Genomic DNA, 27807 nt, shown 5'->3' on the forward strand with positions numbered 1-27807 from the left:
TTATTTCTCTCTAAATACACATACCAAGAACTCTAGACCAATCCAAACAACAACACTTTCATCATCAGCATCAGCAGCAGCAGCAGCAGCAGCAGCAAAATCACCACCAAAAGAAGGAAGAAAGAGAAGGAAATTAGAATAAAAGCATCAGCAGCCAACCATGAGTACCATGAAGTTTTGCCGAGAATGGTAAGCATCATCAACCACCCGAAAAGACTTTTCCCATTCCCTTCCTCTTTCTTCTCATCATCACTGATCTTACTGAGATCTTTTCACTGTGCAGCAACAACATTCTGTATCCCAAGGAAGATAGGGAGCAGAAAGTTCTCCTCTTTGCCTGCCGCAACTGTGATCATCAGGCCAGTTTTAACTTTTTTAATTTTCTTAATTTTGGGGGGTTTTGGAAGTTGAAGTGGAAATTAGTACTGATTCTGGTGATTTGTGATTGGATTCAGGAAGTTGCTGATAATAACTGTGTGTATAGGAATGTTATACACCATGCTCCTGGTGAGTTCACTCAAGTTCTTCAAGATGTTGCTGCTGATCCAACTCTTCCTCGCACTAAGAGTGTTAGATGTTCTGTTTGTAATCATCCTGAAGCTGTCTTCTTCCAGGTCTCTCTCTTTTTTTTTTTTCTCTCTTCTTTTTATGGATTCATCTTTGGCTTTGAAAAGTTAGCATCTTGCTTAATTCCCTGTGTGTGTGTGTGTGTGTTTATTTGCTTATATACTAACATATAGAATGAGCGACCTTACTCTGGTTCATGTTTACGCTTTATTCTCCTAAATGTCCTTTATGTGTGTCTATGTGTTGTTGATTGATCTTTAGCTTTGAACAGTTAGCTTCCTGCTTCTTTCTTATTGTGTGCTTTATGTGCTTGTAGACTAACATATAGGATAAGCAACCTTATTCTAGTTCATATCTACACTTTATTCTCCTAAATTTCCTTTGTGTGTGTCTGTGTATTGTATATATTGATCTTTAGCTTTGCAAAGTTAGTGCTGTGCTTGAATCTTAGTATGTGTTCCTTTGCTTACATATATATTCTAACATATACATTGAGCAACCTTATTCTATATTCTTTGAAATTTCCTTTGTGTGTGTCTGTGTATTGTAGATTGATCTTCAGCTTTGAAAAGTTAGCATCTTGCTGGAATCGTAATATGAGTTTTATTTGCTTGTATACTAATGTATTGAATGAACAACCTCATTCTAGTCCGTGCTTACACTTCATTCTCCAAAATTTCCTGTGTGTGCCCATGTATTTTAGATTGATATTTAGCTTTGAAAAGTTAAAGTCTTGCTTGAATCTTAAGGTGTGTTTTGTTTGCTTATATACAAATATAGAGAACGAGCAACCTTATTCTAGTTCATGTTTACACTTTATTCTCTTAAATTTCCTTTGTGTGCGTCTGTCTTTGTATGTATTGATCTTTAGCTTTGCAAAGTTAGCGTCTTGCTTAAATCTTAGTGTGTGTTTTATTTGCTTATGTACTAACATAGAGAACGAGCAACCTTATTCTAGTTCAAGTTTACACTTTATTCTCCTAAATTTCCTTTGTGTGCATCTGTCTTTGTATATATTGATCTTTAACTTTGCAAAGTTAGCGTCTTGCTTGAATCTTAGTGTGTGTTTTATTTGCTTATGTACTAACATAGAGAACAAGCAACCTTATTCTAGTTCAATGTTTACACTTTATTCTCCTAAATTTCCTTTGTGTGCATCTGTCTTTGTATATATTACTCTTTAGCTTTGCAAAGTTAGCGTCTTGCTTGAATCTTAGTGTGTGTTTTATTTGCTTATGTACTAACATAGAGAACAAGCAACCTTATTCTAGTTCAATGTTTACACTTTATTCTCCTAAATTTCCTTTGTGTGCGTCTGTCTTTGTATATATTACTCTTTAGCTTTGCAAAGTTAGCGTCTTGCTTGAATCTTAGTCTGTGTTTTATTTGCTTATGTACTAACATAGAGAACAAGCAACCTTATTCTAGTTCAATGTTTACACTTTATTCTCCTAAATTTCCTTTGTGTGCATCTGTCTTTGTATATATTACTCTTTAGCTTTGCAAAGTTAGCGTCTTGCTTGAATCTTAGTGTGTGTTTTATTTGCTTATATACTAACATATAGAATGAGCAACCTTATCCTAGTTCATATCTACACCTTCTTCTCCTAAATTTCCTTTGTGTATCTGTGGATTGTGGATTGATCTTTGGCTTTGAAAAGTTAGCATCTTGCTTGAATCTTAGTGTGTGTTATATTTGCTTGTATACGAGCAAACTTATTCTAATTCATGTTTGCACTTCATTCTCCTAAATTTCCTTTGTGTTGCGTACTGAGGATTGTGGATTGATTTTTAGCTTTGAAAAGTTTCAAAAATAGTGATTTTTTCGATGGTTAGTTACAAATGGGTGAACATTGAGTGATAAATTTCATTGTTAATTTCATCTCTCTTTTATGAATTGATCTTTATCTTTGAAAAGTTTTGCAACTTGGTTCAATCTTAACATGTTTGTGTTACTTTGGTTATATCCTAATATTGAATGCACAACCTTATCCTAGTTCATATTTATATTCTCCAAAGTTTTGAATAATGTTGTTTTTCGATGTTCTGTTAAAATTGGATCAATGTTAACCAATGAATCTCATTGTTCTTTCATCTCTGTTCTTATGGACTGATCTTCAGGATTGAAAAGTTAAATCTCAGTTCATTCTTAGGAAATTTTAATGCTTTGATTTCTTCTTAAGATGTCAGTATGCATATTATTACTGAACATCGATGATACACACATACAGACACACACATGTATATCAGAGGTCTTGTCCCTTATAAATTCAAGTTTATGTTCACTCTATGTTCTCCAAGTTTCACGAATGTCGATGTTTTCATGGACTGATCTTTCGCGTAGAAAAGATAACATTTTGCTTCATCCGTCTGAGATTGTTAGACATACATATTAGTACATTAAAATTTTAAACTTTTTAGATTTCTGGTTACAATGCTTTTGTGTAATACTATAAAATGTTTGGATATTCAGCTTTTAATTGAGACTAAGAGATTTAATCCTTGTTTTTCATATCTAAATACATAGCTAATTGTTTTTTTCAGGCTACGGCGAGGGGTGAAGAAGGTATGACCCTGTTCTTCGTCTGTTGTAATCCAAGTTGTGGACATCGGTGGAGAGATTGATTGCTCGAGTTCTGTTTGTCCACCGGCTCATCATTTTTCGCCAGCGCTTCTATTTATCTTGTTCTGTTGTAAACTATCAAATGATTGAGATTCTGAAAACCCTAATTTGACAGATCCTCAATAAAACTATGCCTTGCTTTGTGTCCTTTTATGTTCTCTTTCCGTATTCTCAATGGCTTCATTCTGAAATTCATACTGAATCAATGTTCATGCTCTATTGTCAACGATCTTTGGGTCTATTGGTACACGGGTCGCCGATAGAGCTCTCACCGAGTGGTGAAAGTTCGATTCTCGGCTGAGGGCACATTTCTGAGAGTTGTGTATGGATGGTTCTAGCGCCCACGTGAGTGCGGCCCTGTCCCCACTTGTTCCACCGAGGCTTGTGCACGTCCATGGGTCTCTAGTGGGTTTGCCCCGCTCCTTTTCCCAAAAAAAAAAAATGTTCATGTTCTATTTCATGAATGCCATGTTTCAAACATGTCATGCCGAAATTTACATCGACAGTGATTCTGTTTCACAATCTACAAGCCAAATTCTATGTAATCAGACAATATATATCGAAAAATTTCAGACAGTTCTCAACATTTCATCACATTTGCAGTAATCATCAATGATCATGATCGATACAAATTATCAATCCATCGCCATCATTCCTTCGCCCACAAAGGAAGAGGCGAACGAAAACAAAGAGGCAAACCAGAAACAGGATGATCAAAAGCCAAGTTTTCAGCATGAAGAGCATGGAAATCAAACTCGATGCCCTTCCACTCAATCACACCTCCATACTTAACATCTCCTCTGATCGGAATTCCAAGATACTGACAATGAAGCCGAATCTGATGAGTTCTACCGCTCTGCGGCCAAGCTCTTATCAATATCTCATCTTTGCCGAAACCACTTTCATCTGCCTTACTTTCGACAGTTACATCCAAATCATCACCCGGGTTGTTCTTCTGCCCATTGATTGATAAAACTTCGAAGCAAGTCATCATGTCCTTCACCATCGATCCACCCGGAAGAGTTCGACCGACATCTGACTTGGAATACACGCGCCATGCACCGAACTTGGACCGGCCATGGCCGGAGCTTATGGTTAGCTTCTTCCACTTGGGTGCATGGCCAATGCAGAGAGCAATATATGATTTCTTCACTTTGTGATCAGTGAATGCTTTCACTAACTTTGCTGCTACTTTGTTTGATTTGGTTATCACCATTAAACCACTTGTGTCTCTGTCTAACCTGTTGGCAAGATGAAGTGCATTGTCTTCACTTGTTCCATTTCCTGCATTTTCACAATCAAATACATTATTTCTTAGAACTTTTTACAAGCTTTATACCGTCATTGTCCGATTCAACCCAAAAGCTTAAACTCATTTTAATGAGAGACTCACACTTACATATTCGATTTATATTTTCTAAATTAACTGATTTGGAACTATTCTTTACTTTAACACAAACCAAACCTGATTCCATAATAATATTATAAATCTTTGTTAAGTAGCTTGAAACAAAGCTAATGGTCTTATTTTCCTGGTTTAACACCCTTAATCTCATTCTAGAACTAGAAAATTTGTTAGTATTAGCTTATTCCTGGAATAAGAGTTAACCATAACTTTAAAAATTCCCAACTTTTTATTTCCATTCTATAAAATTTTAGGAAACTAAATATAAAACTCCATTTAGTATAAATGAATGTATGTACAATGTGTATATATATTCCAAATAATAAATTCTGTGGTTCTGTACCTAACAAAGTAAAACTATACATAATTCCTTAAGGTATGAATTGGCTCAATCAGTGCATACTTGCGTATGTATGTATGTATTCTGGTAAGTTGTATGACATTTGTAATGAAATGATTCAGAGTGAAAATGAATATAACATTCATGCAAATATATCCAATATAGTATATATATAAGGACCGGTAATCTAGAGACATTTCACAGTAACAGTTTTATTATAAAATATAACTCCAGAGAGTGGAGTCAGCATCACTAACCCTAACCTCATCTCCAGAATTAGTAATGAAACAATAGTCGGTTGTGGGGATGTTCCTAGATTTATTTTTGGGGGCATCCCAGAAAACATATTGTCTATATACATATTAGGGGTCTTATACATACAATTCCAAAACCAAAATACATACAAAATAAAATTCCATTAATGCAGGCATTTATGTGTATATATATACATACCATTTTGGCCTTAGACAGGTAAATTAAAAAAAAAAAAAAATTTGATAACAATATATTCATACAAATATTCAAGTTTTGAAGGTTAATGGGAAAAAAAAAACCATTTTTATTTTAAGAATTTTAATATTAGAAATAAAATAATAAAAAAAAAAGATTCAATAACCGCAAGGTGATCTTACCGGAGGGCGGAGGAGCCTTATCGGAGAGAGTTTTGAGAAGGGTTTCGCAGTAGATCCCCGAGGGCTTGTTCACGACCACCATCGACTCATCTTCGAATACGACGTCGCCGGCGCCGAGCTCGTACGCCCCTGACCTCGCCGCCGCCGTCATCGCCCTCCTCAGCTCCACATCCTTCGATATCGCCGGGTACGGCGGCGTCATCGGTGTTGGAAACCCGCTCGCCGCCGCTGCCATGGCTTGGGATCGATGAGAGATCGTCGGTGCTAGGGTTTTGAAGGGTAGTGGTACTGGTAGTGCTGTGCGTGGTGGCATTTTCGTAATTTAGACGATGAGGTTGGCCACGGGTCGGATTCGGGTTGGATTCTTATAGATCCGATAAGAAGACGGTTTCGAAATCCAAACGTGTTTCAACTCTCAAGCTCGTTTGTGTGGGCTTTGAAGGTGCGATCTTGTTTCCCTTGATTTGTTCTTTAATTTGATTGTTTTTTTGAAGGTTATTTTGGGAGTTGGATCGATGTGGTGAGGTTGAATGAGTGAATTTCATTGTTGATTTTGTCTATTTTTGGTAGGATTTGTAGATTTTCTTCTTTTTTTTTAAAAATTTTTTTTGGGAACTGGAACGATTTCTGGGGAATCAAGTTGGTGATTTCGTTTAGGGTTTGAAGGTTTGTGATTGTTTTTCTTATGATTTTGTTTTGATTCATAGGATCATAAGGTCACTAAATTGGATTCAAAATTTGTTTTTTTTTATTTGTAGTGTTGGATTTGGATGGAGTTCTGATTAATGAACAAGAATTGAATCCATGAGCATAAATGTGTTTGTTTTGAGGACTATTGCATGCTAAATGGAGTGTTTGATTGAAATTATTCTTCTGTTTGTTTGAATAAAAACAATCTGAATTTTCAAGAGTAAGATTCTTGAGAATTTTGGGTTACTACGTCTTTGAGATGTTTGATTCCACTAATTACTCTACATTTAGTTTATATTTGTGCTTTTTTGCAGATTAACCTTTGAGTGAAGCTTTGATAAATTGTTTCAAGTTCAATTTGAGTTCAATGGATTCTTCTGTAATAACACCAGAAGATGTGCTTGAATCTCTTATGAATGATGGAACTATTGATGCTATTCGACTGAAGATAATCAATCAGCTCAAGGCCAATGTAAGCTTGTTTTCTATTTATAGCATAATAAATGAGATTTTCATATCCTGAATTTTCCGTGCCTGATGATTTAATGCAAGATTAAAGCTCTATTATCCAAAGATATGATGTTTTTGTGCTTTCAGATCATCTGTTGTTGTTTTATGTTCTATGTTTCTGTAATAGATGAGATTTTCATATCCTGAATTTTCCATGTCTATTGATTTAATGCAAGATTAAGCTCTATTATTGTTTCAAAGATTGCATTTGGATAAAGATATGATATTCTTGTGCTTTCAGATCATCTGCTGTTGTTTTATGTTTCTGTATATAGCATGATATATGGGAATTTCATATCCTGAATTTTCTATGTCTGTTGTGTTAATGCAATATTAAGCTCCAATATGCTTTCGAAGATTGCATTTTGGTAAAGATATGATGTTCTTGTTCTTTCAGATCATCTGCTGTAGTTTCATGTTTCTATATATGGCATGATAGATGGGAATTTTATATCCTGAATTTTCCATGTATGTCCATTATTCTTTTAAAGATTGCATTTGGATAAAGATATGATGTTCTTGAGCTTTTAGATCATCTGTTGTTGTTTTATGTTTCTGTATATAGCATGATAGATGAGAATTTCATATCCTGAATTTTCCATGTCTGTCTGTTGTGTTAATGCAAGATTAAGCTCCAATATGCTTTCGAAGATTGCATTTTGGTAAAGATATGATGTTCTTGTGCTTTCAGATCATCAGCTGTTGTTTCATGTTTCTATATATATAGCATGATAGATGGGAATTTCATATTGTGAATTTGCCATTTCTGTTGTGTTAATGCAAGATTAAGCTCCATTATGCTTTCAAACATTGCATTTCGGTAAAGATGTGATGTTCTTGAGCTTTTAGATCATCTGTTGTTGTTTTATGTCCACATGGATCCAGTACATTGCTCCTTGATTATTAGGTGTGTGCCATGTGGTGGTTAACATTTAAGATGAATGAATCTGATTTATCTTTGTCGCCACACTGTGTATATCTATTAACTTTTTTGGAAAGAACTCGATGTAGGTGAAACTTATATCCATTTGAAGATAATTATGTTTTGATCTTCATATTACATTCCCATGTGACCAGCAAAATGATGCTTAATTTGTAAAAAGATATATAGAGTAGCAGGTCCTTTGTTTGCCATTTACGTCAGCAAATCTGATTCTCATTGTTTTAGTTTGGATGAAAAGTTAATTTTGCTTGTTGAGAATTTTGATTGAATTTCTTCATGTGCTTAGCTGGAGACTCTTCAGTTAAATTACTGTTTTATTGTGGGAAGAACCTTCTGTTAAAAATTAAAGAAAATAATTACAAAAATAGAAAACTTTTTTTTCAATTCTAAGAGAAGGTTGGTCTTGCTTTCTGTTTATATATTATCAAACAGTCTGTCCTTTTTTAATGTGCCATTAAACACATCTATATTATTGTGGGAAGAACCTTCTATCAAAAATTAAAGAAAAAAATAACAAAAATAGAAACCTTTTTCTCAATTTTAAGAGTAGGTTGGTCTTGCTTTCTGTTTATATATTATCAAACAACCTGTTCTTTTTTGACTTGCCATTAAACGCCAATAATGATGCTAAGCTGAACTTCTTTAAGCAGCCAAATGCTTTCTTATCTTTTATCAATTGTCTTCTTACCATTCTAAAATGTGGCAAATGGTGATATCTTGCAGGAAGAGCTGAAGAACAGCACTATTTCAATGGTAGAGCAAAGCAAAGTTCTCAATACTCCTGGTGCAGAGAAACAGACCAAGCGGGAATTGTTTGATGCACTTCGACGAGAACTTGAGTGAGCTTTTCCTGTTTTTAACTTTTTCATTATGATGATACAATTGCCGACAGTTTTTAACTTCCTTTCTTGATCTTATTCCATTAGTGCACTTTTTTATTTAATATCACCAACATAATTTGTCGTATGATACTATCGGAAAGCTGTAACAATCATATATATAATCATATATATTCAATCATCTCAAACATGAATTGTCTGAAATTCACAGAGCTCCAGCACTCGAGAAGGCCTCGAAAGCTGTATGGGAGCTGATTCTCGACACCAATGGATTAGGTAAAGAGATAAACGAAACGGTCGAGAGAGTCTTCTGCAGGCTCAGCGGGACTGAGCCTCCTTTGCTACCGAAACCTCCAGCTCCCGAAGTACAAGCTCAACCAGAGAATGAGAAAGAAGCGAAAGAGAAAGAGGGTGAAAAGGTTAAGGATGTGGAGATGTCAGAGTCTTCATCCTCCAAGAAGAGGACCTTCAGTGAGATGAATAACCAAACCCCCGGACCGGAAGTGGCTACCGCAAACAGTTGCAATGACCAACCACCGGAGGATGACACGGTGGCTCCTTCATCGTCTAACCTGAATACTTAATGCATATATGCACATATTGATGTTTCCTTTGATAACATGGTTCCTCATCAACAATTAGTGTAAGATGTTTATGATGACTGGGAAATTGTAGACTGTTTTTTGTTATAACTTTCGTGTTCGGAAGTGGTAGAAGGATATGTTCAGGGATAGACACAAAAACTCAAATACAGATGGTGGGTCTTTGACCTGTATAGTTCTTTTATCAATGGAGGTTGACCTCAGAATTATGAAAACAAAGAATCTCATTATTTCACTTCAGCACTTGCAAATATAATCACAAAATAAATCCAGATTCAAAATATTTCCAATCAATGCTTCTTCCATGTTGGCCCTGTTCGTCTTTTATCGGTACAGCTACTTATAAAACCTCATCTTGATATTTCTGTAAATGAGAAGCCAAATTCTAGATCACTCAACGAATACAAGGAAAAAAAAAAAGAAAATGAAATAATAAGAGGTAAGATAAGTTAAATAGCATTGTTATTGGTCCAAAATTTCTGGGGATTATTGGTCAATTTAATGATTTAAGATTCACTACATAATCACATCATTCAATAACAATTGATGAATTGGTCTAGAAGTTTGAACCTGTGGAAGCAAACACAACTTACCAAATATACAAAAAATTTGATTGTCACTGCATGCTTGGACTCTGTTCTTTGTTCTTGGCTAGCTTGGCCTGTATAAGTTTGTCAATTATCGGAGGCTCCAGAGGAATTGGATCCAAACACCGTTCATGAGCAGCATGGTTTATCTTCGCAAAAGAGAATCGTGGTCAGTCAAATGATCAATCATTGTCTTCAATAACCAAAGCATGTTCAAAGCAGTGACTATATCAAGTAGAACGTAAATTAAATAAATAAATGAAAATAATTCATAGGATGTTCCTTGAAGGAGTTAGAAGCAGGGCACGGTTGTGACTCTGCAATTTTGACTCTGCTTATCCCGGTTAACATAATTCAATTTTGGCATGGTACACCTTATAAAGTAAATGAGGAAACAAGTTTCGACGAAGCACACATGCCTCGGGACAAGCATTCAGATGAGAGATTTATTATAAAACCTCATTTTTTTTCTGGGTGTCACTGATCCATGTACACTTATCGATTAAATAGCTCTAAAGAAATGAGAAAAGGCTTGCAATAACAATATAGCTTGAAGAAGAAAGAAAATATAAATCATCCATGTTGTTTCAAATGATACCAGAACCCATATTATGTCCTAAAGATAAGTTTTTGTTTGGATAAAATACGAGAATTATCTCCTCACCTCTTTTAGTAGGAAGTCAATGGCTGCATCATCATCAACAAAATCTTTCAAAGGGTTCTTCAGAAACTCAATATCCAGCTGAATCTGCTGGTACCCGCTACGATTAAATGTCTGCAGTCGAACAAATTCTTGCAAGCTTTTCAAGCAGAGTTTTACTATGGTTGATATAATTGACTCCTGAAAAGTCATCACAAAATGCTCGTAAGAAGAGTAATCAAGCCTTCATATCAATAATTAAATCAGTTGAGCCATCGACTCTTATGAAACAAATGGCAACTGAATACAATCAAGCATTGAATTTTCACACATAGGAAGCTTTAAAAAAAAGGGTAGAGAGCCATACCTGTGTATACTCGACTTTTGTAAAGATTTCCATTTTTTGCTCAAACAACTTTGCCAGATGGCTTTCAAGAAGCTGGCTTCTGGCTCTGTGTGAATTTGACCTGGCTGTTTTATCCTCACGTATTGGATTACTACGTGAAGAATTAGTGCTTCCTGTGCTGTCAGAATGACGGTGCCTTCGAATAAGCCCATGAGGTAATATTTGTCTCACTTCAATTCCAATGCCATCCAACTGTGGAGAAAAACAGACAGACAGAACAACTGTCAAAGTAAGTATTAAATGAAGAGCAAATCCACATGATCTGTTACCGGTTCAATAATGTCAGGAAAAAATTTGACTGACTAGCAGATTGTAAATGGATGTAGAAAACATTTTATATGTTGACATATAAAATTGCTAAAAGTAACAATTAAATGCTTAAAAATGCAATTAGCAAATAAAAATGCTCTTTCAGTAAATGTTTTGGTTTCATGAAACCATCTCAAGTGAAGCTTGAAGAATATCCAACTTGAAGAAAATTGCCTAAAAAGAAACCTTGTACTAACTACTAGACAAGTCTCTAAGTTCTATCACAGTCCTCTTTCAACAATGCTTATTGTTTGCAGGAGGATTTTTCCTATACCGTTTAACAGAAAATAAAAGATTCTATATCGTCAATGTCAGCATTACTTAAAGCATGACAATGGAAACCAATAGTTTGCCTCACAGGTCAAGGGAGTTGGCGCAAAGAGAAATTCATACGGCTCTGTAAAAGACAATTTCTGTAACATTTTATTTATGTATTAAATGGATGATATCCCTTTAATTAAATTTTTCTTGAGAGATTTCAGAATTGTCACCATATAATAGGTGGCATTTGCATAAGTACATCATATCATATAGATACTCAAGTCTGCCAAAACAAATGAAGTTCTAATGACAAGTAGCATTTAACCAAGAAAACGTAAATCTCATGTTTTCAAAACCAAATTATTTGTTTGACAATTTCATACTTTCAAGTGTACGGGTCAACTAATTTAGTAGGAACATTTAAATAAATTGAGCAAAACTAACATACCTCATGAAGGAGCAAATCAACAAACATATGGACTTCCCTTGGTTCCTTGTGCTGCAGTTGGACATCCAACCAGTGACAACAGAAAACAAGGCCATAATAAGTATTTGAAAAAAAATGGTTGTTTACATAGCTAATTGTTGCTTGGCCGAAGAATGATGAGGTTACCTTGATCCAGTTCGGTGTTGTAAACCTCTTTTTCAGAAGGATGGAAATTTTCTGAGTTTTCACATTTATATACTACAAAAGAGAAGATAGATGATGTAAGTTCATTGATCATCTGGATGACTTGATTGACTGACAGAGTGGTCCTCACAGAATGCATAAGAGAAGCAAGGATATGAGTCATCTGTTTTCACAAGTACAAAAATATACCACATGCTTCTCATTGTAACAACTTTGAAACTAATACATATATATAAAAAAATTCAATAAATAAATAAATAGAGCAAACTTGCATATAACATCCACTTCGGTGTGCCTAAAAGATTTTGCAGGTTTTGCATCCATTGGCAACAAACAAGCAACAAATAGAAATAGATAGCTAGATAAACAATTCTTACATTATGCAGAAGTTTTTCACCAGATGCACGGAATAATCGACAGATCTCTCCTGGCACGAATGCTGGCCCATTCTCATAGCCACGAAGACCACCTCCAGAGAAAGAAACAGCAATTTCCTGATTGGTAGAAGTAGCGCAGTTAAAACAAGGATGTGGGAAACCTTTGATTGATGGCAAAACAAGAATTGACAATGAAGATGAGGATATAGATTTCTTGCCTCCATAATTCTAGGAACTGCACTTTGCTCTATAAATACAGAAAGTTGGGCCACCACAAGGGTAAGTCCAGCTTGCACTTTGTCTACCTGTACGGAGTTTACGATCGTTGAATCTAGATTATTGGCATTAGCTCTTCCAGAAAGAAGAAGGAAACTCTGTTCAAGTTTCTGGAAAAAGTCTTGGAAACCTTCTTGAACCAAGTCGATAATTAAGTCTCTTAACTTCGCCAAGCCAACATTATCCTCAATAAGCTGGCGGAAATCCTAGTGGGATGAGGTTAAGAAAGATCAATTAAACCAAAAAAAAAAAAAAGGAGCAAATATTATTCTACAAAGAAACATTTTAGATATGAATGCAAAAGTTAAACAAGAGTAACAAATGCTATTATATAAACATATAATTATATAGGTAGGGAAGAAACGCAAGAGCATCCAAACTTGGCTTTAAAGTTTTGAGGCCTTTCATGCATCTTGTTCAATCGTTTAGAAGAAATCCGTAAATCAGTAAGATCTGTAAATTAAGTTTTAATTTGCAAGAGAAATGACGACAACAAAAACTCAAAAAAGGAAGCTTCAGGAAAGCATTCAGGAAACAAAATAATTTATCTAGCACATGTCATCAATTCTAGTTACCTATATATACAGCCTACAAGAATGGGTATTGCCTCCAACTACTAACAAAACCAGGGCAAATTGAAAACTTAGTATATTACTCTATCAACCTGTGTATATGGTCGAGGATAATAATTGTTTAATGCAATTTTCTTACCAATAAGAGACCCATACTTCCCTGAATCACAGCCTTCTTGCTGCTTTCCAAAGCAATCTGCAAAGGTGATTCTTTTGCGCCTTCCTCCAGTGAAGGTTGTGTTCTTGTGAGTGATTCTGCAATTTGACAAAAAGTGTATGTTATTTATACCCAATCAATAATGTAATAGTCTACTTAATAAGAACTGTTTGACAGTATTATTTGCCCAAAGTCTAGATGTTCAAAGCTAGCATATCTTCAGATGCTTGCTGAGATATGCTAAACATGGTTATTTTCCCATGTTGATTTTCATAAATCAAGAAAATAAAAATAAAAATAAAATATTTAAAAAAATCAGAAGCACAACCTGAGATTTCAAGCAAAAGATGAGTGAAAGAGGACGAGATATAATTTCTGATAATGTCACTAGCAGCCTGAAAGAGGAAAAAGTTTTGTTAAATACCAGAGCATAATGTGGTAAGGAGAACAAAAACATTAATATTGAGGCAATGACTTGTCATATGGAAAGCAAATCCAAAAATGGACATTTGATAGAGGAGCATTCACACCTCAAAACAAAAAAATGATGCACTACAGCCAATAAAGCCCTTTAAAACAAAATCCAAATCCTTCTACCAGATAGTTCAAGTTAACATCACAAAGCCCTTTAAAAATAATATTTGAGAAAGGATTAACTCAGCGATACATTCAATACATATCATGTTATATCGACAATCAAAAACTTTTGATTAAGTTGGTCTGAGTAAAAACCTCTAGAGAAAAAACAGGAAGAGCAGCCTCAGGCAGAACTTCATCCACTACAGCCACATCCGCCGAGACAACCCCTGTAATAGTTAAATGGATTTATGATCAGACCATATGAATAGACAACAGTTTTGAAAGAATTTGATTGCAGCGAAATTCCAGATGAACAGCATTTCTTTTGCTTGGTAAACAAGCAAAATTTGAAGCACAAACATATGAGAGCAGACCATATGAATAGACAACAGTTTTGAAATAATTCAATTGCAGTAAAATTCCAGATGAACAGTATTTCTTTTGCTTGGAAAAGAAGCAAAATTTGAAGCACAAACATATGAAAGATAATGCGCGTTTCTGAGACAAGATCCTTACGCAGCATAGCCAGTAAATTTGCAGAAGATATTCGCTTTTCTATTTTCTTTTGAATGCTTCCATAGCGCCTTCAAACCAATATAAATAAATAAAAGGGTCATGGTTTAAGAATAGAACAGGGTTTAGAAGATTCCTAAGATTTTGAGTAATTTCCATCAGATATGGCATAAAAAATTTAGAACAAGCAGAAAGTGACAAAACACCTGGAAAACAAGTCTTGTGAAAGTTCTATTAGCCGTTTCTCAGTATCCGGAAATATTATAAGAAAAGCATGAACCATCTTGGAGAACTCATTGATGGAAGCCTAAGAAAATAACATCGAGTTAGTTAAAATAAAGGCATGCACATATTGCAATTAAAGTCACACAAGTGTTTTCCAGACACAAACGCATACTACCTGGTCAGTACTCACAGTTGGAGGTTTAGTTGGTACTGGATCTGATGCCTTTCCTACTTTAGAAGATTCACTGCTGTCTTCCACTATTCCCTCCACTACTTCAGATTCAATCTGGAATCTCAAAAGGAATTCCTCCAACCTCTCAAGTAGCTTTGACTTTAAGCTGTCTACCTTTCAACAAGCAATTTAAACTCACAAAAAGTACCAAAACAAAAAGATATATCCTATCCCAATTTTAAAACAAATTACCAAGTTAGACCTACCCTAACAATGCCAAGAACATAAAAAGAAGTAAAATTATTTATGATTATGTAATGATTGAATTTTGTAGGTAACTTTAAAAAGGTGCCATGGCATATTATGCATGTTCTCAATGTGCATAACTACAAATTTTCAGATTATACAGGATTCTATACTAGTCTATATGTGGTCTACAGTTTTTTTATATTAGTATTTCCAGTGTTTGTAAAGTTAAGATGGATGCTTCCAACAGATTACAATTAAATCAAATACATATGATACATCTCCCATAATATGCCTTTAAGCTTCACATCATCCCCAAATTTCCCAAGATGAAGTACAACTGTCGAGGAAACAATAAAAATATTTTAATTGTACACCCTCCACTGCATGCCGCAGAGTCCTCAGCATAAAATGTGATATTCAACATTTAAATTTATCTTAACTTAATCTTAGTTTGATCACATTTATGAGTTCATTGAAAGGCTTTGTAGCTCTTGAGATCTGCTATTAAAAAATTTAAGCAGTTAAGCTAGAAAGGGCACCAAAAAAGTCGATTAACATTAATATAGAAAATTATCAAGCTGTTAATATACTCTGTTTAAACAATCTAGGCTAAAGGAAGACACCACCTTCCCTGAAGTTGACCAGGAATTTATTCAGCCTATAGTGTACAATTGTATAACACAGCAAAAATAGATAACTTTTGCACTGGCGGGCTGGCATTTCAAGATAAAACAATTGCAAGCTAATGAAAACATTACTTCCTCTGTGATCAAGGATACATGCAGTGTACATAACATGACTTAGATAAAATCACATATAAAGCAACATAAGCATGTAAAAGTAACGAAAAGATAAAAGGTGAAATACCAACAGGGAAGTTAAGTTGTTTAAGAAGCACAACTGCCTCAGCTCTTGCTTCAATAGGTTCAGAATCTGAATACAGTTTTTCCTGAAAAACGCATTGCTTGTGTTTAACAATTTGAAGGAAGCACCTTAATAAAGTTAATGATTCCACATAACAACGTTTGATGAACAGAGAGTACTAAAAAAAGCAAAGAGCCAATGCAAACACACTCCATTGCAACAGAGAATGATTTGGAAGCAATTCGGGGACAAAATAAAAGCCAGGTTTTAGAACTCTACAAACAAAAGCAGCAAAAGAAATGTGAAACAATACTAGCAGAGAAAGTTGCACCAACAAAGCTTCATTAGACTACAAGAAAGAATGAAATGGAAAACATCGTTTCAAAATCAATTAGGTGGTTTTCTAGATGAAATAGGGAGGTTCATACATGCAACCACCAGAAAGCATCAAATTGATTGGAAAAATTACCCGGCATCACTATGGATCAGTCTACAAGACAAGGGTACTAGGTAGCACCAACAATAACTAATACAAAAGAGGAACTATGGACTACCTAAAATCCAAGGAGAAGTGTGGTATGGTTTAGATTGTCATCATGATTTCCTCGTCGGCAAACAAAAAAGTTACCTGGAGATTTTGAATGACCACCTGCATAGCCTCCTCAGACGCCTTTTTACAATCTTGAAAAGATGACTCTCCATATGCCTAACAGAGTCAAGAAGCAACACCAACACCATTGAAAATATAATTTGAGCTCAAAGAGACCAAGCGAATATCATGCTGAGGTAGATAAAGATGAAGCAGTAGAACGCAACAACTCAACCTCAAAAATAGGTTTTGCACCAGTAAAAAACCTCACTGCATCTGCATATGCTTCTGACTTTATGCACTTTCCAAGTCGGGAGGGAAGATCATATATGAACTGCATTCCAATGACAGATCACGAAAATTGGCATGGGTGGGCTTGGAAGAAATTCATGTTGCCTTTACAAATTGACAATTTCAAAACTAAAGCATTAAATACACCAAAAATTAAATAAAAACATGGGGTAACTATACCTGAACTTTACGCAATAAATTTCTAGTTCGATGCAATTTTTCTACGTGCTCTCTTTTCTCAAATAGAGATGTATTTACTGTGACACTCCTGGATTGAACAGACATAATCTGTAAAAGAACAGGAGCTTCCATAAGATGAGCAGGATCCACAAAGAAGAAATTTAGAACTGAAGGAAAGATGTACTTTTTCCAGAAGATGTTCCATGCTTGTCTCCATTCCACTTATATTATTTTTCATCCTGGCATAAAAGATGTAAACAAGTACCATCAGTCTTTCTTATGAAAAGGCGAGCAATGAGACGATACTTTTGATTCAAATTCAAATTCCATGCAAAATAACCTAGAAACTATATACTATCAAACAGCATGCTAAGCATAAAACCTTTTAATAGTATCAGTGGCACTGATGAACTTGTTATAATTTTCATAAACTAGCATTTGCAAGTCAGTATCAAGATTCTTGATCTCAGCTGCCATCTCAACATGCTTTTGAAGAAGCCCCTCAAGATTTGATTTTTGAATCTGCAAAAATACCAAATTCCATATTACACGAGATTGAGAACAGATAACATAATACCAAATAGTTCTTGTCTAAGTTATCAAATTATGGCTTTAAAACAAACCCAAAAAACACAAAAACAAGTTTAACCAAGAAACCAATGTTTTGACTTCCATGAGTCCAAAGCGCAATCCAATGCATCCCAAAATTGTATTAAAAAGATCTCATACGATAATAATCAATCCACCCAGATCCATAAACGATTAGAATTACATTTTCTTGCAAAGTAAAGACAAACCCATCCAAGATCTAACTAAGATGACACTAATTTCATCTCAATCTGGAGCTAAAAAAAAAAACAAATCCAACTCCATAGAAACCAATGCACCAAAACCAACAATCAAATTATACATAAAAAGGAAACATAAATTCAGAAAGGGAAAGAGAGGGAGAGATCACAAGGGATACCAAGAGGTTCATATAAACATCAGGATCAAAAGAGGGAGAGTTAATAGAATCAAGAGAGGCGGATTGGGCGGCGGAAGAGGGGGAAGGAGGGCCACCAGCGGAGGCGATGGAGGGATCGGAGGAGTAGAAGCTCGCAAGGAGCTCTCGAGTCCTCCGAACCTTCTCGTCCATCGGAGGAGGAGCGTTCTCCGTCGCCATTGATGGTGCTCTTGCTGTTCTACTTCTCGCTCCGGCGAGTCTCAGCTTTTAACCGCGCGAGATCCAGATCAGCAAACTTGTTCCCGAAATGCCCAAATGTGGAAAACTTTGTTCCCAGAATGACCCTGCTGAAATGCATTGATTTGTGATATTCACACCTAACCCCTTCATCTTTGCTTTAATTGAATGCAAATTTTTGTGTTTTTTTATAAATAATTAAATACAAAGAAATTTATTAAAAAAAATATTTATAGAGGATCAATCGTCTAGTATTCCATAGATTTAATCTATGGACATTGATGGAGACCGTTAGATTAATTTAACTGACGTTACTATTTCATAAACACTAATATTGTACTTATAAATAGTTATACAGTGAAAAATAGGATGTATAGTATTTTGATCTAACTGTTCAATCAATTGTATTGTTCCTATCTATCTCATCTTAACCCTCTCTTTTACTTTTATTAAATTGGGAGCGTTCTATGGATGCCCCAACCAATCATCTATGGACGTCCATAGATAAAAAATTTATGAATGTCCATTATCAGTCGTTGGATTTCGATTCAACGGCTAACATTGATAAATAGTAGTTTCTACAGTACATGTATAGTAATCGGCCATTGGATCATAATCCAACGATTAATAATTGGACATCTATAAAATTTTTATTCTATGGATGTACATAGAGGATGTAAATTATATATATATTTATTCAGATTATATTGTTCTGCTAATTTCTTTTTATTTACATCTTATTAGTTTTTTTGTTTTTTCAAAAGTTTCTATATGATCATGTAGTCATAATTTCATAAAAAATTACTAAAAATACTCCTAGCAATTTTGTGTAAAGTAGGAATAATTTTGTAATTTTAAATTAATTTAATTTCAAAATAAATTTTTTTAATATCTGACATGTTTTGAAGATTTGGTAAATTAGGATCTTTTGGAAAATTGAAAGGGTTGGAAGGACCTATTGTTACTTTCCGCTTAAATATATACACATAAAGGTACTTTTACTATTATTCTCTTCATAAAAATGGATAATTACTATCACAATTATGTAATTAAAAGATTAAATTACAGTAGCATAAGGGAAAAAAATTTTGATAATTTTTTTTTTCTAAAAGTTTAGGTTATCTATTATATAAAAATTCATGGATCATTCACACAAATGTAATGTTGATAATAATTGGATTTAATTGTTATTGTATTGATAAAATTTTATGTTTAATTAGAGATAAAAGAAAAGAAAATCATACCTTTTTTTTCAAAAATATTATTTATTGCAATAAATCACCCTGTTATATTATAACAAGTTATAACTCATAGAAATTTATCATAAAAGTACACATACATGCACTTTCAATCCAATTGCCTTGTATACACAAATAACTCATAAAATAATTTTTTAAAAAAATTAAAAAGTAAAACATTTATTATGACTTAATAATCCAAATTATTGTGTGCAAAAAAAGAAAAATAATAACTATTATATTCTAATTAGTAATACATTGACCAGTGCAAAACTATTTTAAGAAAGAAATTAACTGTAAACAACTGTCAAATATCTCCAGCAAATCAACCATTCAATCCATTCCAAAATACTCCAAATCCTTATCCTCAAATGCCCCCATCTTTGCAAATTATAAATACCACCATGTTTCTGCTTCCATTCTTCCTTATTTATAGTAAAAATCAAAACTTTTTGGAGTTTGGTTTTGATTTCTGACAGCCTATTTTTCTCTCCAGATTATGCAGATCTAAAGCAATTCCGTGTTCCAAAATCTAATCTTTCTGGCATCATCATCCTTAGAATTCCAGTTTTTCTCAGACAAAAAAAGTTCAAAGGTCTTATCTTTAGATATCTGTCCTCGTCATTCTGCATGCATTTCTGTTCATCTAATCAAATGGTCTCTTCTAAATCTGCATTTAAAACCAAACCATATCTTATATGAATCACAATATTCCTCTTTGCTTCATTTCCTGTCTCCAGTCCTTCTCAGTGGTGTTCCTTTACTGGTTTTATGTCTTCTCATGAACTAAACCCATCCTGTTAATCCATTAAATACAAACTCATCATTCATTCATTCATTGGTTCATTTATTCATTGTTGAAGTTCTTGAAATGGCATCAAAGCAAGCAGCTCAATCTTCATGCTCTGAAGAGGATCAGAGGAAGCGAAAGAGGATGATATCAAATAGGGAGTCGGCGAGGAGGTCTAGAATGCGAAAGCAGCAGCACATGGATGATCTTACAAATCAGGTTGCAGAATTGAAGAATGAGAACAGTCAGATAATTGCACAGGTCAATTTGATTGCAGAGCAATACCTTAACAGTGACTTGGAGAATGCTGTTTTGAGAACTCAGGTGATAGAGTTGACGGAGAGGCTTCGATCATTGAGCTCAGTTCTTCGGTTTGTGGAAGAATTCAGTGGCACACCCATGTATATACCGGAGATACCAGATCCGCTCCTGCAGCCATGGAAGCTCCCCCAACCTGTGCAGCCGATCATAGCATCTGCTAAGATGTTTCAATGTAAATTTTGAGATCTTCGAGCTACTACATTTAGTGGCTCAAGGCTGAATCCATAAGATATTGTTATTCTTTGCACTCCTTATTGTAGTGCTGATGTTGGTGGCTTTCATTGTCGACAAATTCCCGTTTGTTTTGATTAATCAAACATTGATATTTCTTCAAGTTTTTCTAGAGCATTGATATTATCGACAAAGGTGCTGTATAAGTGTTTATATACACTACAAATCACTGAACATTGGCAACAACAAGCTGCTTGGTCAGTTCATCTAACAAAGAATATATGTCTCTGCTCTGAGGGTGGGACAAATCCCCGGAAGCAAACATATAAGCAACTCCATCTAATTCTATGGAACTCCATCCTGGTGTTTTCAAAACTCTCTTCTCCTTCATCTCTTTCCTCAACCTCGCGACATCTTCCCATCGATTATCAACAGCATATACATTGGATAGAAGCACATAATTCCCATCATCCATTGGCTCCATTTCTAACAACATCTTCCCTACTCGCTCTCCTAGTTCAGCACATCCATGGACCCTGCAAGCTCCCAACAAAGCTCGCCACACATTACCATTGGCTTTCATCGGCATGACCTCAATGACTCTTTTCGCCTCCTCAAACAAGCCTGCACGGCCGAGAAGATCCACCAAACATCCATAGTGTTGCACACAAGGTTTGATCTTGTAATCCTCGGCCATACTGTGAAATATTTGCAGCCCATCTTTGACAAGCCCCGAGTGGCTGCAAGCTGATAGAACACATATGAAGGTGATTTCATTAGGCCTAATTCCAGAACTTAACATCTCCGAGAATAATACGACAGCTTCAAGACCTAGAGAATGCATCGCAAGTCCACCAAGCATTGCATTCCAGACAAACACCTTTCTTTTCTTGAATCCCCGAAAAACTTTGCGTGCTAAATCTAATCTCCCACATTTCGCATACATATCGACAAGAGCTGTGCAGAGATGTGCATCAACTTGAATGTCATGTTTGTCGATAAACGCATGTATCCAACAACCTTGATCAAGAGCACCTAATCCAGCACAAGCCGACAGCAACGTCGTCAATGTTATCTTATCAATCTCGATATCCAAAACCTGCATCTCTTTGAAAAGATCCAATGCCTCCTTGTAACACCCTGATCTCCAAAACCCCTTAATCATCACACTCCAAGAAACCATGTTCTTTTCTGGCATTTCATCAAACAAACAGCAAGCTTCATCTAACATCCCCTCATTCACGTAACCCAAAAGCATTGTCGTCCATGAAACCGTATCCCTTTCAGGCATTTCCTCGAATACCTTGCGTGCATTCTCGATCTCTCCAGACTTCACATACCCATCAAGCAAACAGTTCCAAGAAACAATGCATGGATCCTTCATTCCATCAAGAATCCTCCTCACCTTCCGCACATCCTCACCGATATTCAAATAGAAATCCATCAATGAATTCCAAGACTCAGAACTAACACCATCTGAGCTTTTCACCAAACGAGCATGAACTTGCTTGCCTTCAAAAACCAACATGGCTTTAGAGCAAGCATTGCAAACAAAAGTATAAGTATAGCGATCCGGTTCAGCAACGCCATGGAGAAGCATGTCACAGAAGAGTAAAAAAGCGGTTTTTGGATCGCCATTGATGGAGTAGGACTTGATCAATGAATTGTAGAAGAAGGGGGTTCTAGGGCAATGAGTGGAATGGAAGAGCTGATGAGCATACCTGAGAGAATCGGGGTGGTCAGAGAGACAAGCGAAGGCGAGGAAAAGCCGAGAGAAGGCTCGGTGGTCATGGATCAACTGGGTTCGGACGAGGAGGGAGTGGATCTGGGAGAGCTCTTGGTGGGTTCTGGAGAGGTGGAGAAGAGAGATGGAGTGATGAGGCTTCGAGTGGCGCCATTGTTGAGGTTTTGTAGAGCTTGAGATCGTACTAAGAGAAGATGAAAAGAGAAGCATCGCAACAAATAAAATAATCCGTTTGAACAACGGTTTTATATATATATATATATATATATATATGTATTTATATATATTTTTTTATATAAATAGGGTTAACGCAACTGTGGACGTTGGTAGAACGCTTGCAGTTGAGAACAGTGCTAATTAAAGTGCTACTTGTAAAACATAATTAGAAATTAGTTGAATTAATTAATTTAAGTTTTGTTTTTAAAATAGTTGTCATAGGTGTAGTACAAATAAAGTTGGATAATTCAGATTTTTTTTAAGATACTTTACTGAAATTGATTGAGTACTACTGTTTACTACACAGTGCATAACCATTGAATTGAAATTCAACGATCTACATCAATTTTCATATATATATACATATATGTGTTTAAATAGCCCGTAGTACGAAATCAAATTTTTTATGCCAAATACTAGATAATGTTATGCAAATATATTATAAAAATATTATATAAATATTATATTAATATTGTTCATCTACTATTTACAGAATCATGTACACTCTTTCAAGGTTTTCGAATTTATTATTATAGGATTTGTAAAGCTTGAGATCATATTAAAAGAAGAAAAGACAAACATGGCAACTGAGAATCGGTTTGAGCAACAGTATAGATTATATATATATATATATATAGGCTTTGCGTCAACTCTGCAGTACTATGCATAACCATTAGATACAACAACGTTCATATATATATATATATTATTTATTTTAAATAGCCCGTGGAATTTTTTGTGGTTATTAAAAAATTACTTTCACGAACACTTGAAAGGCTAGTCACTTTAAAAAAACTTAGTGGAAATCACTGTAATTTTAAAAAACTTAGTGAAGATCACTGTAATCGGTGGATGAATAATACAAAAATCAAATTTCTTATTATTGTAAAATATTATATTAATACTGTTCATCTACTCGATTCATACAAAATCCCATGAATGAATAATACAAAAAAATCAAATTTCTTATTGTAAAATATTATATTAATACTGTCCATCTACTCGATTCATACAAAATCCTATGTGAAAAAAGTCATTCTACACTCTTTCAGAGTTTTTGGTTTTACTATTGTGAGATTATAGTTATATATATCATCTTGAGGATCCTAATTTCCCAACGTGCTAGCCCGTCCACATATCATATTCATGTGCAAATATATATCTTGAATACAATCAATTAAACTTTTAAATCTTTCAATATGAAAAAGAAGAGAAGAAATTTAAAACAGCATTACAAAAAAAAAAACATTTTGAATAGAAAGTTTCTCAAAAACAAGAAGAGAAGTTCAACATGGACTTCTCAGTGAAACAAGAGAGAGAGTAACATGCTCTTTATACAAAGTCCACACTAACTAGATTTATTCCAGGAAGCAACAACAAGAGGGGAAACTAGAATCAAAGTAGGTTCTTGACCAACTTATCATATAGAAAATAATGTGGAAATCTTTTTACTCCTCAGCCGCGACGACACTGATCTGGCCCTTCTCCAGCATGTCGTAGAAGGCCCGGGTTTTCCTCTGCTCATTCCAGTGATGCATCTTCCAGAGACCGCCGGCGAACAGGCCAAGAGTTAAGCCGATGCAGATCTCCTTCACCACACTTGGTCCCTTCAAGACGACATGTGCAGCCATTGAGTTCTTTCTCTTAAACCTAAAATTAGATGAATCAATCGACATTCCAGCCATTGATCGGGTTAGAACAAATAAAGCTAGTGAAGCAACACATAATTAAAAATTTCTGGTCTGATATTAAGATGAGGAATATATAAGTTTAATAAGCAAACCAAATTAATATCTGCATAGATAATTCCTAAATCAGAAAGAGTTCAGTATGGTAAATCACACTGAAACAAACCAGTGTGCAAGACTTCACTAAAACAAGGTAAGCAAATGACTAATTAACACAGTAGTAACATAACACTATCGGAGATGAGATTGCTTCCTCAAGTTTGAGCCCAAAACAATGGATTCTAAATGTGTAGCCACACTGGAGTGACAAAACCAAACTCTTAAACTAGTTCAGTATAACACCCATTTAACATAAGGCAGGTAGAGAACTCTATATAACATGGGAATATTTCTTTATCTGACGACCAAGACCCAAAACAACAGGTTTGTAAACCATTGAATCCACACATGAAACAGAAAATTACAGTCTGTGTTAAAAATTTAAGATAAGGGGCAGATGACTACTACTCTGAAAGCCTTTCACTATTTATAGCTTATTATTTATAATGATCGAAATGGAACAAAAACAACTAAAGTGAAATCTGCTCCAACTCAGAGAAACAACAACTCTATCAATAAGTATGTATATCAATGCTATTTATTTCTTCCAATTTAGCTCATGTAAGGACTAACATCTAAAACATATTACCAGAATTCTGAATTGAGGCTATTTTCTAAGTGCGCAAACACATAACTGCACATAAAAGGCTTATATATAAGAAAGAAGACTAAAGAGAGGCCAGAGAAATTCCGAAAATTGTATCTAAACTATTTCTCCAAGTACTGATAAAACATATCGGATTAACTTCTAATTGCTCAACAAACCTATGAAAAATTTTAATTAAATTAAACAACCAGTCCATTTACTTAGAACATATAACATCTCAATTCATATAAACAGGCTCATATTTAATGAGCAAGCAGGGCCACAAGGCTCCATCTAGCAGGAGGTACAGGGATAATATACATGAACGTATAACAGCCATGCCCCTCAACAAAATGAGAAATGGAAATAATAATATCAACATAGAACCAAGTTATTCTTTGAATAAATAATTCCACAATCAACAGGAGTTCAAGGTCATTGCTATGGAAACAAAGGCAATATCGTTCTTTATGAAAAACCAGTGCAAAAGACTCCACTAACATGAGGTAAGCAGGAAACAGAATACTTGGTTGTGAATGTATAACCTCAAAACCTTGATAAAACCCATGTCATACAAGCTCGCATATATCATCCATAATTAATAGAGACATGGAATAAGATGTAATTTCCACTGGTCAAGTCAACACAAAAGAAATGTTGAAATATTTGATGCAGAAATAAATAGTGTAGCGCCATGCTCGTATAGTCCACAAAACTGAATATAAAAGTAGACTATGAATAATATGGCGCCCTATAGATACATCAGAACGACACCAATATCCCAGTTAAAAAAATAACCAGAATGATTAAAGGAAATAACAAAATCAACATAGAACCAAGTTACTCTCTGAATAAATGATTCCACAATCAGGAGTTCAACAATGGCACTGCTGTGAAAAAAGAAAATATGTTTCTTAATGAAAAACCAGCGCAAACAACTCCACTAACATGAGGCAAGCAGAGAACACAATACTAGGTTGTGAATGTGTAATGTCAAAGACATGATAGAATGCATGTCATAGTAATTTGCATACATCATCCATAAGGTATAGGATGAGATGTAATTTCCACTGGTCAAGTCAACAAAGAAAAAGCTGAAAGATTTGATGCAGAAATAATTAATGTAGCGCCATGCTCGTATAGTCTACAAAACTGAATATAAATGTAGGCTATGAATAATATGGCGCCATATCAGAACAACATCAAAATCCCTGTTAAAGAAATAACCAACGCTTCTATGAGAGACTATTTGATTGAATGAGAACTTATGAAGAAAATCATTGTGAGCCCTGAGGTGAACAAGGTAGACAGACTCTTGCATGAAACAAGAAAAAGGGCATTGCAGCAAAACAAAGCAAAAATCTAAAGATCAATCCAATGCACAAGAACCATGCTAATGAGGTAAGTGGACTGTTTCTTTATCCAAGACCCAGAACACTGGATTGTAAATGAGTAATCTTTTGGCAAACAAAACCCCACACTCAAAACAATCCACAAATACCATCCATGATAAATACAGAAGCAATTGCATTGCTGCCCGGATACAACATGCTTTAATGAGAAATTCTTTGAGAAATATAATTAAAAATAAGATATCAGTATAAAAATACACAGATTCTAACAACCGTGCTTTCGATTTAAAACAAATAAAATCAACAAAATTTCTTATTTTTTCAATACTAAGAAAAAAGGGGAATCGAGCTATGAAATTGACAACAACTAGTGACTAAATTCATGAAAGAATGACCTCCTTCAGATCTACAAAACTATGAAACCAATCGAAACCCTAAAACATAAAATGAGGATCGAAATGAAACACTGAAATGGATTACTCGCAAACATCTATATATCAATCGATCACAAAGAAGAAGAAAAACTTATTAGAGGAAATTGGTGAAGAATTAAGGAGAAAAAGATCAAACCTTGGATTTGGAACACGAGATCACGGCGGCTTCTCCCTCTCTTTCCTTTTCTTTCTTTCTCGATGAATCCTTGGTCATATAGCTACGCTATTTACAAAGCACCCCCCATGATTCACCAAAATTCTTATTTCGAATTTGTTAAAAGTTAAAAAAAGAATATAAATAAAAACCAGGGATGTTTCTGTAATGTATTCTTTTCGTTGCCCGTCTGTCCTAATTTTTCAATTATTTTTCCAATATTTCCTGTAACCTTAATTTTTGCTTTTATTCTTTTTTTTTCGTTTTAGAGGGAAAAAATAAAAATAATTAATTAATGATTTTTTAAAGAAGAAAATGACTAGAGAGCTTTTTTTTTAAAAAAAAAATTTAACACTGAATGATATATATTGAGTAAAAAATTATTATAAGTTATTAATATCAGTATAATTAATATATTAGTATTACTAATTTTATTATTGCTATTAATAACATTACCGTTTTAATAGTTATAAATCTTTTTATTATTTATAAACCTAATTATTATATATATTTGCATTATAAATATTCTTTTAATAATAATAATAATAATAATAATAATCTATACATATTATATCCGAGAGCATTTCAAGGAACAATTTTAATTTTTAATAACATTTAAGTTTTTATTTATATTACTTATAATATTAGTAATTAAAAAACAATAATTGCACCTAATTATTTGATGTAATAAATGTCCATAAGACCTTTGAAATCCAAAATATAAAATAATTTTTATGGTAATAGTTGTTTAATTATATTATTTTATATATGATATTGCCTCAAAACTTCTCACTAAATTTTA

The 27807-nt window shown here is 34.4% G+C and overlaps 7 protein-coding genes across 13 annotated transcripts; 3 read left to right on the forward strand and 4 right to left on the reverse strand.

The window, feature by feature from the left end:
• LOC120263477 (DNA-directed RNA polymerases II, IV and V subunit 9A) lies at window positions 1-3338 on the forward strand. Its single transcript, XM_039271397.1, has 4 exons — window positions 1-189; window positions 284-359; window positions 456-614; window positions 3112-3338. The coding sequence occupies exons 1-4, from the start codon at window positions 161-163 to the stop codon at window positions 3190-3192; spliced, it is 345 nt and encodes a 114-aa protein (XP_039127331.1). The 5' UTR covers window positions 1-160; the 3' UTR covers window positions 3193-3338.
• Window positions 3339-3699: 361 nt separating this feature from the next.
• Window positions 3700-5905, reverse strand: LOC120262918 (RNA pseudouridine synthase 1-like). Its single transcript, XM_039270828.1, has 2 exons — window positions 5568-5905; window positions 3700-4474 (listed from the first exon to the last, which is right to left on the reverse strand). The coding sequence occupies exons 1-2, from the start codon at window positions 5878-5880 to the stop codon at window positions 3840-3842; spliced, it is 948 nt and encodes a 315-aa protein (XP_039126762.1). The 5' UTR covers window positions 5881-5905; the 3' UTR covers window positions 3700-3839.
• Window positions 5876-9339, forward strand: LOC120262919. Of its 2 annotated transcripts, none has more exons than XM_039270830.1 (4): window positions 5876-6009; window positions 6572-6729; window positions 8434-8549; window positions 8761-9339. In XM_039270830.1, the coding sequence occupies exons 2-4, from the start codon at window positions 6625-6627 to the stop codon at window positions 9131-9133; spliced, it is 594 nt and encodes a 197-aa protein (XP_039126764.1). In that variant the 5' UTR covers window positions 5876-6009; window positions 6572-6624; the 3' UTR covers window positions 9134-9339. The 2 variants fall into 2 exon arrangements, with proteins under 2 accessions (XP_039126764.1, XP_039126765.1); XM_039270831.1 differs by lacking the exon at window positions 5876-6009 and adding an exon at window positions 6075-6233.
• A 42-nt stretch (window positions 9340-9381) lies between these two features.
• Window positions 9382-18291, reverse strand: LOC120262916 (vacuolar protein sorting-associated protein 51 homolog). Of its 4 annotated transcripts, none has more exons than XM_039270827.1 (21): window positions 17997-18291; window positions 17412-17551; window positions 17214-17268; window positions 17030-17137; window positions 16794-16892; window positions 16598-16675; window positions 15977-16054; window positions 14875-15030; window positions 14666-14766; window positions 14463-14530; window positions 14100-14173; window positions 13696-13762; window positions 13350-13465; window positions 12581-12844; window positions 12363-12479; window positions 11968-12039; window positions 11803-11853; window positions 10746-10976; window positions 10403-10579; window positions 9745-9887; window positions 9382-9515 (listed from the first exon to the last, which is right to left on the reverse strand). In XM_039270827.1, exons 1-20 carry the CDS (start codon window positions 18192-18194, stop codon window positions 9768-9770), a joined length of 2370 nt encoding a protein of 789 aa, XP_039126761.1. In that variant the 5' UTR covers window positions 18195-18291; the 3' UTR covers window positions 9382-9515; window positions 9745-9767. The 4 variants fall into 4 exon arrangements, with proteins under 4 accessions (XP_039126761.1, XP_039126758.1, XP_039126760.1 ...); XM_039270824.1 differs by having other exon boundaries at window positions 14860-15030; window positions 17997-18290; XM_039270826.1 differs by having other exon boundaries at window positions 14860-15026; window positions 15973-16054; window positions 17997-18290.
• A 1379-nt stretch (window positions 18292-19670) lies between these two features.
• Window positions 19671-20759, forward strand: LOC120262837 (bZIP transcription factor 53-like). The gene has a single exon (XM_039270737.1). The coding sequence runs from the start codon at window positions 20322-20324 to the stop codon at window positions 20742-20744; it is 423 nt and encodes a 140-aa protein (XP_039126671.1). The 5' UTR covers window positions 19671-20321; the 3' UTR covers window positions 20745-20759.
• A 176-nt stretch (window positions 20760-20935) lies between these two features.
• LOC120262835 (pentatricopeptide repeat-containing protein At5g66520-like) lies at window positions 20936-22683 on the reverse strand. 2 transcript variants are annotated; one of them, XM_039270735.1, is made up of 2 exons: window positions 22454-22683; window positions 20936-22244 (listed from the first exon to the last, which is right to left on the reverse strand). In XM_039270735.1, exons 1-2 carry the CDS (start codon window positions 22521-22523, stop codon window positions 20959-20961), a joined length of 1356 nt encoding a protein of 451 aa, XP_039126669.1. In that variant the 5' UTR covers window positions 22524-22683; the 3' UTR covers window positions 20936-20958. The 2 variants fall into 2 exon arrangements, with proteins under 2 accessions (XP_039126669.1, XP_039126668.1); XM_039270734.1 differs by having other exon boundaries at window positions 20936-22262.
• A 1250-nt stretch (window positions 22684-23933) lies between these two features.
• Window positions 23934-27109, reverse strand: LOC120263959 (cytochrome c oxidase subunit 5C). Of its 2 annotated transcripts, none has more exons than XM_039271939.1 (2): window positions 26984-27109; window positions 23934-24337 (listed from the first exon to the last, which is right to left on the reverse strand). In XM_039271939.1, the coding sequence occupies exon 2, from the start codon at window positions 24321-24323 to the stop codon at window positions 24141-24143; it is 183 nt and encodes a 60-aa protein (XP_039127873.1). In that variant the 5' UTR covers window positions 24324-24337; window positions 26984-27109; the 3' UTR covers window positions 23934-24140. The 2 variants fall into 2 exon arrangements, with proteins under 2 accessions (XP_039127873.1, XP_039127872.1); XM_039271938.1 differs by having other exon boundaries at window positions 23934-24340; window positions 26987-27085.
• Between the last annotated feature and the right edge of the window lie 698 nt (window positions 27110-27807).

The sequence above is a fragment of the Dioscorea cayenensis genome, chromosome 6 (genome assembly GCF_009730915.1).
Source record: "Dioscorea cayenensis subsp. rotundata cultivar TDr96_F1 chromosome 6, TDr96_F1_v2_PseudoChromosome.rev07_lg8_w22 25.fasta, whole genome shotgun sequence".
Taxonomy (NCBI): Eukaryota; Viridiplantae; Streptophyta; class Magnoliopsida; order Dioscoreales; family Dioscoreaceae; genus Dioscorea; species Dioscorea cayenensis.

Excerpts from the sequence above, each read along its gene's own strand:
- LOC120262918 (XM_039270828.1), bottom strand. The coding sequence starts at position 5,880 with ATGCCACCACGCACAGCACTACCAGTACCACTACCCTTCAAAACCCTA. Across the intron at positions 4,475-5,567 it reads TAAGGCTCCTCCGCCCTCCG|GAAATGGAACAAGTGAAGAC; the intron begins GTAAGATCACCT and ends GTGAAAATGCAG.
- LOC120262837 (XM_039270737.1), top strand. The coding sequence starts at position 20,322 with ATGGCATCAAAGCAAGCAGCTCAATCTTCATGCTCTGAAGAGGATCAG.
- LOC120263959 (XM_039271938.1), bottom strand. The coding sequence starts at position 27,065 with ATGACCAAGGATTCATCGAGAAAGAAAGAAAAGGAAAGAGAGGGAGAA. Across the intron at positions 24,341-26,986 it reads CTCGTGTTCCAAATCCAAGG|TTAAGAGAAAGAACTCAATG; the intron begins TTTGATCTTTTT and ends CTAATTTTAGGT.
- LOC120262835 (XM_039270734.1), bottom strand. The coding sequence starts at position 22,523 with ATGACCACCGAGCCTTCTCTCGGCTTTTCCTCGCCTTCGCTTGTCTCT. Across the intron at positions 22,263-22,453 it reads GACCACCCCGATTCTCTCAG|CCATGTTGGTTTTTGAAGGC; the intron begins GTATGCTCATCA and ends CTTGCTCTAAAG.
- LOC120263477 (XM_039271397.1), top strand. The coding sequence starts at position 161 with ATGAGTACCATGAAGTTTTGCCGAGAATG. Across the intron at positions 190-283 it reads ATGAAGTTTTGCCGAGAATG|CAACAACATTCTGTATCCCA; the intron begins GTAAGCATCATC and ends TTCACTGTGCAG. Across the intron at positions 360-455 it reads GCCGCAACTGTGATCATCAG|GAAGTTGCTGATAATAACTG; the intron begins GCCAGTTTTAAC and ends GATTGGATTCAG.
- LOC120262919 (XM_039270830.1), top strand. The coding sequence starts at position 6,625 with ATGGATTCTTCTGTAATAACACCAGAAGATGTGCTTGAATCTCTTATG. Across the intron at positions 6,730-8,433 it reads TCAATCAGCTCAAGGCCAAT|GAAGAGCTGAAGAACAGCAC; the intron begins GTAAGCTTGTTT and ends GATATCTTGCAG. Across the intron at positions 8,550-8,760 it reads GCACTTCGACGAGAACTTGA|AGCTCCAGCACTCGAGAAGG; the intron begins GTGAGCTTTTCC and ends TGAAATTCACAG.
- LOC120262916 (XM_039270824.1), bottom strand. The coding sequence starts at position 18,194 with ATGGCGACGGAGAACGCTCCTCCTCCGATGGACGAGAAGGTTCGGAGG. Across the intron at positions 16,676-16,793 it reads GTGCAAAACCTATTTTTGAG|GCATATGGAGAGTCATCTTT; the intron begins GTTGAGTTGTTG and ends TGACTCTGTTAG. Across the intron at positions 10,580-10,745 it reads CAAAAGTCGAGTATACACAG|GAGTCAATTATATCAACCAT; the intron begins GTATGGCTCTCT and ends ATGACTTTTCAG.